This window comes from Chrysochloris asiatica, unplaced genomic scaffold (assembly GCF_000296735.1).
Source record: "Chrysochloris asiatica unplaced genomic scaffold, ChrAsi1.0 scaffold00090, whole genome shotgun sequence".
Classification (NCBI taxonomy): Eukaryota; Metazoa; Chordata; class Mammalia; order Afrosoricida; family Chrysochloridae; genus Chrysochloris; species Chrysochloris asiatica.
This window is the reverse complement of record NW_006408608.1, coordinates 1,395,398-1,408,280: the sequence shown is the minus strand read 5'-3', so window position 1 is coordinate 1,408,280 and position 12,883 is coordinate 1,395,398. Positions and strand designations below refer to the sequence as shown.

Below are 12,883 nucleotides of genomic sequence, written 5' to 3'. Positions count from 1 at the left end.
GTACACTGAGGATCTCGATGCTACACAAACCTTGAGGGAGCAACTCCAGCTAAGGCCTGTGCAGGGCCATCCTTTCCCCAGCCCTGCCGGCTAGCCTGTCACTGACTGTCTCTCCCCACAGGTGATGAGCATTCTGAGTAACCCCAGCGCTGTACCACCACAGCCACAGGCGGACTTCTCCATCTCCCCGCTGCACGGGGGCCTGGACTCAGCCTCTTCCATCTCCGCCAGCTGCAGCCAGCGAGCAGACTCCATCAAGCCGGGAGACAGCCTGCCCACCTCCCAGTCCTACTGTCCACCCACCTACAGCACTACCGGCTACAGCGTGGACCCTGTGGCTGGCTACCAGTATGGCCAGTATGGTCAGAGTGAGTGCTAACTGCCCCATCCCTGCCCCTGTCCAAGGGCCTCCTGGTGATTTGAAGAGAGGTGCAAGGCAGTGTTGGGTGAGGGTGCCCATTTTACAGACCCAAAAACTGAGGCCCAGAAAGGATGAGAAGTTCACCTAAGAGTCTTAAATCCAGATAACCACCTGGCCAGGCCCCTTAGAAATAAAATGTCCCAAAGAAATAGAATGCCAACTACAAATACAAAAATGCTTCTAGCAGCTACATTTTAAAGGTAGAAAGAAACCAGCAGAGTGCTTTTTATGAACTTGTTTCATTTACCCCATGTTAAATGCCATCCATATAAATGTTGAGATAGTTCACGTTCCTATTTTTGTCCTAAGTATTTGAAACCTAGTGTGTATTTGGCACTGACAGCACATTTTAATTTGGATCATAATTTTCATCGAGAATAACTTGCTCTGTATTTAAATTTCAGAAAATTTTAAATGAAAAGTAGATTCACATACCCAAGGTGTTCCAAACATAATGAAAAGTTTTCTAATAGAAAGTAGTTAGATTGAATGAGCTTTTAAATACTAATGAGATTAAATTAAGTAAAATGGAAACCTTTGATTTCTCAGTCGCACTAAGCATCTTCCACATGCTCAGTAGCTGTGTGTGGCTAGTGGCTACCCCACTGGACAGAACAGCCTTAGGCATCCTGCTCTCCCACCCCTGGGGGTGGAAAAGCCTGTTTGAGCCCTCTTCCCTCTACCCAACCCCCACTCCGCCCCATCAGCCTTGGTTTCCCTAACCTCCAAGCTGGTCTCATGTCCCCACCCAGCTACCCTCCTCTTGGAATCTTGCCTTGGGTGGCAGACCCTCAGACCAAAGGCTGGACAAGGCAAGCCCAGACCCAGCCTCTGGCCAGTGTTGATGCGGCCAGCAGCAGGGCAGGCAGGGAGCCCGAGGTCACCCGAGGTCAGCTTCCCTCCTGGCCCGCCTCCCGCCAAAAGCCTCACCTGCTGGTGTCAAACTAATCAGAAGGCGTGTGTCGAGGGGGGGACCTTTAAGCCTTAGGACATCCTCTCCCCCAGCCGCCACTCTGGCCTGGCCTCCCTGACCTCGGCTTCCTGACCCCCTCCCCAGCCCATTCCTCCTCCCATGACCTTGGCCTCCACAGCTAAATGAGGGCCAGCTGTGCCGGCCGCCACCTCCCAGCTGTGAGCATAGCCCCTTCCTATGCATGTGCGTGTTTGCATGTGTGCATGTACACATGTGAGTATGTACATATATGACAAATATGCTATAGTTCATGATTTCTTGTGTCTGTGAGTATCTTGTGTGAACACTCTGGGTCTGCATATTTCGGTATACAGTTCTTAGTGTGTGCATTTTTGTGCATAGTTGAGTACATGTACATGTGTGTAAATGTGTGAGGAGGTGCATGTGAGTATAGTATCTGATTATTCACACATGTGTGGGTATAAGTGAGCATACTGTGTGCCTGCATACATGTAGATATACGTGTATTTGGATACCTTAGCATGTGAGTGTAAGTGACTATAATGTACGCAAAGTGCATTTAAATGTGAATCAGGTGTGAACAAATGGGTGAGTGTGGCTATGCATGTGATTTGTGTGTCTAACCTATGTGCTGTGCACATATCACAGTGTAGATATCTTTAGTACATACATGTGATTGTGTATAGATGTAGATGTATGTGTAGATGTATGTGTGAGTGTGTCTGTGTGCACGGTTGTGTGTGGTTTGGGGTAAACATGTGTATATGTGGACATGTGTAATATATGTGCACATGTGTCAATGTGGGGTTGTGTATGTTTGAGCATGTGCACAGGTGTGGCTGTGTACATAGCTATGCATATGCCCAGGCACATATGGTGTGTCTAAGTGTTCAAATGTGTATGAGCATATTTGCACAGGGAGCAAAATGATGTGGCACTGTGGAATCAGCACTGGACTTTGAACCACAAGGTCAGCAGTTCAAAGCCACCACATAGCTATGACTTGGAAGTGACTTGATGACACTTAACAACAACATGTAACACAACACATGTATACATGTATGAGTGAGAGCAGGCTGCACACAGCTGCATGGAAGTTTTTCCAGAGGAGCCCAAGCAACCCCCTGACCCAGGCCATGTTCCCAGGCGTGGAGCAGGACACACATGCTCTTGATAAAGATTGGAGAGTGACTCTGGCGGCGGCAGCCGTGGGCCTGGGGCAGGCGTTAGTCACACCCGGAGCCCTGTGCCCTGCTCTAGGGGTGCCTGCCCAACTCGGAAATAAAATTAACCCCAAAGCCAGCACAGGGGCCAGCAGGAGAGGGGGGCATCAAAAGGGAAGGGCCCAGGAGGCGAGAAAGGAGTGTTTGTTCCCCTTTGCTTGAGAAAAGCCAAAACCAGAGCAGTGTCCTCTTCTCCTCCCTCCCTCTTCCCTGCCTTCATCTTTCTCCTCTTGTTCCCCATCCAACTCCATCCCTGCTTCCCTACTTCCCCATACTTCCTGGGACAGCCCAGAGCTCTTCCTAGGCCACATTGCTCCAGCCCTTCCCAGAGGAAACCTCAGCACAGACCCATCTGATGTGTTTTGAATTATGTCCCCCCAAATATGTGTTGTAAATCCTACCCTCCATGCCTGTGGTTATAATCCCATTTGGGATAGACTGTCTTTGTTATGTTAATGTGACGGGATTAGTGTAGGGTGTGTCTTGAGTCAATATCTTCTGAGATATGAAAGAGATGATACAAGCAATGATGGGGTGAGAGAGATGCCAAGCCACTTGGGAAATCTCCAACGAACCAGGAAGCAAAAGCTAAAGAGGTGCCACTTTTCCTCTCAAGCTGGCACCGGAATTGAGACTTCCAGCTTTTTAAACTGTGAGGAAATATATTCCTGTTTGTTAAAGCCCCTCACTATGGCCTTTCTGTTTATAGCAGCAGTAGACAACTAAGATACCTTCCCACCCCTATAGAGGTTCCCACATTGGACTGGGAGAGGTGAGAAAAAAGTTTGCTCCTCTGTAAACAATTAGTGTAAGCAAGTCACCTACCGTGCCTCTCTGAGCCTCAGTCTTACTACCTGTGAAATGGGGACCCTGGGATTGGACTCCGTGATCTCAAAACCCTCTCACTGTACCATAAAACCAGAAAAACCTGGAACCTGTATAAGGCAAAAATCTGTCAGAGAAAGAAAAAAAAACAACTCAAGTATTTTCCACTAAAATGAGCAGTAGGAAAGTGGTAAGACTGCATGCTGTCAAAGAAAGAAACCTACAAGACTTGGAAAAGCAAGGCAGTCCCATTGAGTTCTGGCTCTCACAAGTTTCACTGTATCACCTTTGACATTCTGATGTGTCCTGTTCCCACTAAGCACCTTTCCTATGACCATGGGCCACTGAGTACACCCAGTGACTCGGCCCCACAGTCCATGTGCCACCCCTCTGTCCCCGTCTGTGAGTCCAGTGTTCAGGGCCTCCCAGTCCCTCAGGATACACTTACTAAGGACTCCTGTGCTGGGCACTGGGCAAAATGCACACTCCTCATTCCATGCAGTTCTCCAAAACCAAACCCAAACTCACTGCCAGTGGCGATTCCAACTCATGGCAACCCCACATGTTACACAGTAGAACTGTTCCCTAGGGTTAGTATTGCTCCCAGGATGCAACACAGATCTGGTGGTTCAGCAGTTAAAGCATTTGCCTGCTAACCTGAAGGTGGGCAGTTTCTCCTAGGGAGAAAGATGTGTCAGTTGGCTTCAGAAAGATTTACAGCCTTGAGAACCTGATGAGCACTTAATCCTATAGGGTCATTAGAGGATTTCTAGGAGTTGGAATCAACTCAGTGCCAGTGGGTTTGCTTTTCGGTTTGGGTTTACAGACACAAAACTTAAGACTCAGAAAGGCTAAGTCACTTTTCCAAGGTCTCACAGTAGGTGAATAGTAGCCAGTTCACTTTTGATCCAAACACAGATTTGTGCAAGCCCCCAGTAATGATACACACTTGCCTCCGCCAGAGTAACCTTACCACCTTTGTAGTCTCATATGAATGCACACTCACTACTTCTCTTGCAAGGAGCTCTGGTAGCGTAGTTGTTACGAATGGGGCTGCGAACCTCAAGGTCAGCAGTTCGAAACTACCAGCTGTTCTGCAGGAGAAAGGTGAGGCTTTCTGCTCCTGTAAAGACTTACAGCCTTAGAAACCCTGTACAGGGTCACTATGAGTCGGAACCGACTCCATGGCATATAACCACCACTACTTCTCTTGCACCTATACCTGAAGAGCTGCACACACAGAGACTGATTGGTATGTGAGCATCCCGTCATGTGTGTATACCCACGGTACTTTAGTTACTTACTGCAGTCGTAACAAACAAAAATACCCCAAGGGGCTAGCTTTAAAGAAAAGAAATTTATTTTCTCACAGCTCAGGAGGTTAGCAGCCCAGATTCAGAGTGTGGCTCTGAGGCAGGCATAGGGAACTGCTAGCCCGAGGGCCACATAAAGCCTTCTAAATCATTTGGTCTGGTCCTCCCAAGACAACCGAAGTTCCAGCCATCACAGTAGGGGTGAGTTAGTTAAGTGTTTGACCAAATATAGCACGCTAATTTTTTTTTAAGTTTTTAGTGTGAATTATGTGGGTTTACATGGGAGAACATCAGTTTTACCTTCTTCCTATCTTATTTCATTTCACTGCAATGATTACAGTCCCCTTCATACAACATCAAACAGCCAAAGTGTACACCCCACAGGCCTGCCCCCCTGCCATCAGCACACAGCCCCTCTCCCTCAGCAGACTAATTTTTAAGTCAATAATTTCATATGGCCTGTGAATAATGTTATACATTTTGGCCGAAAAAAAGCTCTTAGGAGGAGTCCTTGCCTATTTCAGCTTCTGATTGTTCTTCAGTGCTGTTGAGTCAGTTCCAACTCATAGCAACACTGTGTAGGGTTCCTAAGGAGTTACTGGTGGGTTTGAACCTCCAGCCTTGAAGTTTGCAGTCCAGTGTTGATCCTACAGCACCACACCAGGACTCCTTTGATCATCTGCCTCGCCAGGGCAGCGTCCTGGGAGTGTCTGAGTCTGAAGATGCATCTCCACGTGTGTCTGTCATCCTATAACATCTTCCGTCTTGTGGGTCTCTGTGTGTGTTCTGCTCTTTTTATAACTCAGAAGTGATTAGGTTTAGGACCCACCCTATACTCATATAATCCCATTAACATGAAAAAAGAACACGAATATTTCCAAATAGGGTCATATTTACAGGTATAGGGATTAGGGTCTTCATGCATATTTTGGAGGAACACAATTCAATTCCTAACACGTGGCTTCACGATATCAATACAAACAACATGAATGTGTATGAAGGACGGAGCGAGCTTCTTAAGCATCTTGCACCGCACAGCCACCCTGTGCAGTGTGCATCTTAAGGATCTTGCACCGCACAGCCACCCTGTGCAGTGTGCATGACTATTCCCATTTGGCAAATGTGGAAATGAGATCTAGGAGAAGTTACCTGTCCAAAGTCACCTAGCTGTATGCACTGGCGTGTACCTAGTCACACCTACAATGCTACCCTGAGAGGACCACAGTCCCAGGTGTGCAGGGAGAGTACACGTGGGCAAAACTCTTCAGCAGCCGAGTTTACCTCCTGTCCCCAGGCCTCTCATCTTCCCAGGGACTGTCATACCTTCCTTTTCTACTTGTGGCCACCTTCTGTCCATCTGTCCATCTCTCCCCATCCCTGGGAGTGGGGGTGGGGTCAGGGGGGCAGGGACTGGGCACAGAGTAGATTAATATGGCCCCAGTGTTCCCAGAGGCCAGGGCCGTACTAATGATGGGGCTGATAGAACGCAGAAGTGTGAAAAGAATTTTAATAGATCTGACAAGTCTAATAAGAATTTGTGTCTAGAAGGGCCCTCCTCTGGGGCCGTGGGCTGACGAGGCACTGACGGCTGAGATTTGTTTACTGGTTGGCATCGCTGCCACAGCTCCTGCCAACTCCCGATTAATCTAATTTGAGATGTTTAGAGCCCAGGAGCGGGCACGAGGCAGAGGAGGGGAGACTTGGAGAGATAGAGGGACAGGGAGGGCCATTGACAGAGGCCTTCATGAGAAATGTCACAACCCGGCCCTCGCTGGCCCCGGGAAGGGAAAGGGGCAGGCGCTGCAGCCTGTGGGGTGCCCTCGAAGTTGGTTAGGTCATTGGTAAACTTTGGCTTCTTGGAGTTTCCTTACCCACCTTGATGAAGCTTGGGTAAGCACCTGCTATGGGCTAGAGCATGAACTGCTATTTGGGAGGGATGAAAGGAGACACACAGCACAGGTAGGGGTACAAGTGGGGCACATTCAGGACCTTCTGTCCTGGGTAGTTCATGATTCTGGGCCATCAATCTTCCTGTGCCTCAGTCTCCACATTTGTAAAATGGGAACAAGAGAGCCTAAAGCCTGAAGCTGTTGAAAGAATGAAATGAGCTAATGTCCATCAAGCATGTAGGAATGACCTCTGTACAGAGATCATTGTGCTGTTTCCATGGTTACTATACCGAGTCAGTTCTTTCAGCTACAGCACAGGGTTACCTGGAGGGGTAGACTGCGTCATACACTCCAAAGTGATGTGCAGATATAAGAGACTGTTCTAAAGGAAGTTGCAGGGCAAAGCTTGTAGGGGCCGGCTCAGAGCTGCCATCCAACTTCCTGGGTTTGAATCCTGGTTGTACAACTTAGGAGACTTTCAAGTTATACAATCTCAGACCCTTGGTTTCTTGCCAACTCCATAGAGTTGTGAAAATTCAATGAGATAATTTACATAAAGTGCTTAGACAAATGGGACTGGCCTAGAGCAAGCTCTTGGCAAGTATGGGTTCCTGCTTCCTAGTCAGGTAGTCTCCAGAGGATACCTGAAGCACAGGTAAAACTGGCTCTAAGCAGGTAGCAGAAAGTGTTACGGCCAGAGCTGCAGAGTCTCCTCAAGGTCACACATGGGGAGATGTCCCCTGCCCCCACCCAGCATAAGGGGCCTGACCACATGACCCACCAACTGCGAGGCTAGAGTCTGTGTGACCTCTGAAGGATACTGGCAGCACACTGGAGGCTCTGCTCAGACCCTAGGCAGGCATCATGTGACTCTTGTCACCCACTCTTGTCAGCAACTAGGGATCCAGACACCCCAAAGAGACTCCAGAACATTTGCATGTCTTTTAGGAATCTATGGGAGTAATCCCTGAAACCTCTGTACTGAGCACCTTAAAGGACAGCGAATGAGATCATTGGATCCTCACAGCAGCACTTTGAGGCAGACTGGATTTTGTTCTCCTCATTTTGGTGTTGTTAGGAGTTATCAAGTTGGCTCATAGTGACACTATGCACAACAGAACCAAACATTGCCTGGACCTGTGTTCTCTTCACAATCATTGCTATATCTGAGCCCATTGCTGCTGCCACTGTATCAACTCATCACACTGAGGGTCATCCTCTTTTTCACGGACCTTCTCCTTTACCAAGCATGATGGCTTTCACCAGGGTCTTGGTTGCTCCTGATAACATGTCCAAAATTGTTGTTGTTGTTGTTGTTGTTAAGTGCCGTCGAGTCGGGTCCGACCCATAGCGACCCTGTACAGGGTTTCCGAGGGTGTAAATCTTTACGGGAGTAGAAAGCCTCATCTTTCTCCCGCGGAGCGGCTGGTAGTTTCGAACTGCTGACCTTAAGGTTCGCAGCCCGATTCGTAACCACTACACTACCAGAGCTCATGTCCAAAATACATGAGATAAAATCTTGCCATCCTTGACTCTAGGAAGTAGTTCTGGCAGTATTTTTTCAAGGTAGAGTTATTTGTTCTTCTCATAGCCTATGGTACATTCAATATTCTTCACCAACAATTCAAATACAACCATTCTTATTCACTCTTCCTGATTCATTGTTCAACTTTCAATGCCTAAGAGGCAATTGACAATACTGTGGCTTGGAGTCAGGTGCACCTTAGTCCTCAAGCTGACATCTTTGCTCTTTACAGATGAAGTAACAGACCAAGAGAGGTCACATGGTTCATTTGCTCAAGCAGGTGGTGCTTGAAGACTCCAGAGGCACCTCTTTCCTTGTTCTTTTGCCCCCTGGCTCCCACCAAGTGTCATATTTGTTACCATATCCCAATCCTAAGACCCTACTGCTTTGTTGCTGTTGTTGTGAGGGGCCATCAAGTCAGTTTTGACTCAAAATGACCCTGTGTAGGATTTCCAAAGAGTGGCTGCTGGATTTGAATCTCCAACCTTGTGGTTAGCAGTCCAGTGCTGACCCTACAACATAACACTGCTGCTTATTAAGTGCACCATGTGCCAGGCACAGTACTGACTACTTGATGTGTAGTATCTCATTTAATCCTCACACCATCTCTTCATGGTAGGTGCTATTCATATCCCCATTTTACAGACAAAGTGAGATGGGCTCAAATCACACAGCTAACAAATGTGCACGATTTGAACTTAGGTCCTTTGAACCTCTAGGTAAAAGCAGTCTCCCATGGTTCCTTGTATGGCGCTGTGGGATCAGCACTGGACTGCTAACCACAAGGTCAGCATTTCAAACCCACCTTGGAAATCCTATATAGGGTCGCTGTGAGTCAGAACCAACTAGACAGCACTTAACAACGTACCTCAGTTACTGGTCCTGCTCACTTCCCTGGGCCTCACCCTGTGGTCATGGCCATCACTTCCTGACCCCACTCACTTGCCCTAGGCAGGACCCTCCATCCTTGGAGAAATATGTAGAGTGTTACTGAGTCTTTCTGTGGGTGAGTAACAGAGGGGGTACAGGGCTAAGCCTCATGGTGCCCAGTCCTGTGCTCTGTCCATCTTCCCCTCTCCTTTGCATCCTGGAGTCCCTGGAGGTCATTGTAGCTTTAGCAGCAAATCCAGCTTAGGAGGCATCGTCGTGCCTTATGAGGTCTTGGTCACATGCCGATCAAGTCATTTAGTCAATGCTGATTTCTACTCTGGCCTTAGGCAACCATAAGTTTAGAGACGACACATCTGTACATGCTCATACACACACACATAAACACATTCTGCTCTGGGGAGAACTCACCTGCATACACTGTGTACCTGTACATCACAGTCATTCCCACTGTTTGAATGCTTGCACAGGTGCACACAGCTCACACACGTGCACATGTATATGTGCAACTACTGCTCATGTGAGTGTTGGTTACTACCTCATGGATAGCCTTGTTTCCAGTGTTCCTCTCCTCGGGGGACCAGAACTGACCAGGGCCATAGATCTCAGATCCTTGCATATCAGGGTCCTGGTTCCTCCTTGCTGAACCTCTCATTCACCTGCAAAAACTGCTTTGGCATTTTGAGCCAAGGATCTTGCTTTGTCTCTTCCACAAGCTGGGTTCCAAGTCCAGCAGGGTATGAGGATCCTGTGCTCAGTATCTAGGCTAAGTAGGACTCACCAGATGCCCTTCAGAGTGGAGCTCTGCAGAGGTCCTGCTGGAAAGTAGACTAAATTTACTTCACCCAACAATGTATATACACACTCAGTAGCTTCCTACAGAACCTGTAAGAACACTAGGCAAATAAGTGTTTACTAAATATTTTCTGAATGATTAGATAGAAGGTAAGAGAAGGAAGTTTGTGAAGAGATGGATAGACACAGATGGGTGGATGAATGGATAGGTGGATGGATGGATGGAGTGACGGGTGGAGGGATGGATATACGGATGTGTGGTGGATGAAAGAATAGACAAAAACAACCATCATTTCTAGCCGTTTCTCTCTTTTTTTCAGCTGCTGTTGATTACCTGGCCAAAAACGTGAGCCTTTCCACACAGCGTCGCATGAAACTCGGGGAGCACTCCGCCGTGCTGGGACTCCTGCCCGTGGAAACTGGCCAGGCCTACTAGGGTCTCTGGGGTGACTTGCCCCAGCCCAAGCCCCAGCTGCACTCTTAATGACCCCTAACCTCAGTCCCCTCATCCCTCTGGGGTCCCAAGAGGCCAGGAAAGAAGACCCATTCCCTTCTCATACCAGCCCTCTGAAGAGGTGCAGTCAGTGTGTCCATTCACTGTGGTGAGGGACCCAGAGCGCCCCCTAGAGTCTCTCCCTGGAAGCTTTCTCGTCAGGCTAAATGCTTCACCACCTTTTGTGACCTCTGTGTCATCTAAAGGCATGGAGACAGGAAGCTCACCCTGAATAAGGCACTGTGGGCATCCAGAAGATGATCATGCCTGAGACTAGGACCCTGGAGCCTGCTACACTTGACTACAGTGGGTGCTGTGACCAGAGGTGGGGGCAGAACTCACAGGACTACTCTCAGCAAGAAGTACTGGGAGCTGGCCCTCCCAGCAGGAACTGTGAACCAGGGTCAGAACCACAGCTCTTTCCTCCTCTGGATGCTGAAAATCCAAGCCCTGGGTGATAGTCACATCTCCCCCACACATCTGTTGGGATTCTGGAAAGGCTTGACCAGGGGCAGGATCATGTGGGACCTCATTGGTCAGGCCTACTCCAGGCATTGGGAAGCAGACAACTCCAAAAGCGAAGCCCAAGTTCTAACCTTGCCCCACTCCCCACAGGGCCTGGGGAGCCCACTTTACCCTTCAGCTTCCTCTTTGATGGGATGGGATGGGGCTGGGATCTAGTCTTCAGGACATGTGAGTGAAGAGGCATAAGATTGCTTGGAAGGGGCTTTTCTTAGCAGAGTCCCTTTGCTTGTGGGTAGCAAACCTTTGTTGCTAAAGACATCCGCTCCATGCCTCCAAATGCATACCCCATGGAGTTTCAGTGTCTCGTATAACTTCCAGTGGTGACCGAACTTGCTCTGTGCTTGTCCAGCACTCTAGGAAGAGAGTCTCCACCTTCCTATGAGCCTCTTTAAGCCGCCGAGGATCAGAGAACTTCTCTCAGTGTTCCGGACAAGGTTCTTGGACCAGGCAGAACTGCTTGCCACACAGACAAGACCACCAACGCCCCCTTGGCAGTTTGGGTGAGGGACATGTTCTGACCCTGCTTTGAGTGGGATCTTCCAATGATAATCCTCTTTTGACAGAGACCTTTGTCCCCAGCTCCAGCGCAGCTGGGGGATAGATTTGACCAATTTTCAACTAACCACTCCTGGGCAGAGAGTGACATCAAAGGTTCCAGAGAAGAGGGGAAAAGTACCTTTCTTGGCCACTCCAGTGGCTTTCTCAAACTCCATTCTCTTTAGGAGCTGGGATGTTTGGGGGACAGTCCAAGTCCCTGATTATGCCTCCCTTGGAACTTATCACCATCTTTATCTATTTGTCAAAATTATATACATAATTCATCATCATTGCCATTACAGTCTACCCCTTGGATCACCTTAATCAAGTGCTGCTGGGTAAAAGGCAATACAAGCACTGAAGCCAGAAACATTGGACCAAAATTGCTTGTCTCCACCTGAGCTCAATCCATGCCTCTTTCCCTCAGCCAACAAGATATTCCTGGAGATTTGACCTGAGATCCTCCCTACACAGAGGTGGCCAGGGCCCTGGGGAGCTGAGATGGCAAGGCATTAGGACACCCCTGCATGGACATCACTCCTGTGATAGATGGCCACTTGTTTCTCATCTTTAGATTTATATAATGTCAAACCTGTCCAGGACCATGTCTAGGGTGGCTCATAGCTTTGGTTCAGAGTAACTTGTTAATTGGAGACAAACAAACTTTTCAGTAGCAGAGGACATCCAGATATGTTTGGCCTACCAAAGTTTCCATTGAACATCCACTGCAGGAAACTTTTGGTTCTTCCAGTTCTGGACATAAAGGAAGACTGTGTTGTCCCTCGGTAACCTACTTCATGCTTTTATATTTATCATGGCCAGAAATTTTTTCCTTAAGATCAACCACAGTGTTCATCTACATTCCTTGAATGGTCCATCTTTCTCCCTGGAGACCTGGCTCAGAAATGATCTGTGTCTCATTATACCCTGTTTTCTAGAAGTAGGGATCTCAGTCAAGTGACATCAAATCTACCTACCCCCTCCCCAGGAGGTGTCATTCCATTGCAATCCCAAATATCTATAGTAAAATGGAACTAAAGCCTGCTTGGGAATAAACCAAATGATTTTTCATTGGGTTCAATAATTCTGGAGTTCTCTCAAATCACCATCTCTTGGGGTTCTATCCTTCCCCTTAGAAAGAGGCCTTGACCTAGACAAGTTTTCTCTAAAATCCATATATTAATGTGTCTAGCCAACTCAGTCTATAAAATTCAGTCTTGTGATGGCAGTTCACAACTTCACCAGAGAGAAGATGTTGGGCAAGAGGTACAAAGCCTCAAACTCTAAGGGGTTGACCACAGCCTAAGAAAGAAAGCCTGAATCCCAGTGGTCAGGCTGGTCCAGAACAACCCCCATCCATTCCTGTAAATAGAGTCTGTAGCAAAATAAGAAACGTTTCCTCCAACTTATCACAAGTAGCTGTTGGTCCTACCTATGGGGTGGACCCTTCTTCAAAGCTCATTGTACATTAGTTGGAAACTTGGTGATGTGCTGTTCGTTTATAGGAAGTTGACT

General features: G+C 48.0%; 1 protein-coding gene across 3 annotated transcripts in view; it reads left to right on the top strand.

Annotated features, from left to right (window-relative positions):
* The window catches only part of PAX7 (paired box 7), a 127,669-nt gene extending 117,315 nt beyond the window's left edge, over positions 1 to 10,354 (top strand). For 2 of the 3 annotated variants that reach the window (XM_006866334.1, XM_006866333.1), the window contains 2 exons: positions 122 to 368; positions 10,134 to 10,249. In XM_006866334.1, coding sequence (XP_006866396.1) covers positions 122 to 368; positions 10,134 to 10,249 — 363 coding nt within the window. Of the gene's footprint in view, positions 1 to 121; positions 369 to 10,133 lie in introns of all 3 variants that reach the window. The other variant, XM_006866332.1, reaches the window with a different exon arrangement.
* Positions 10,355 to 12,883: the final 2,529 nt, after the last annotated feature.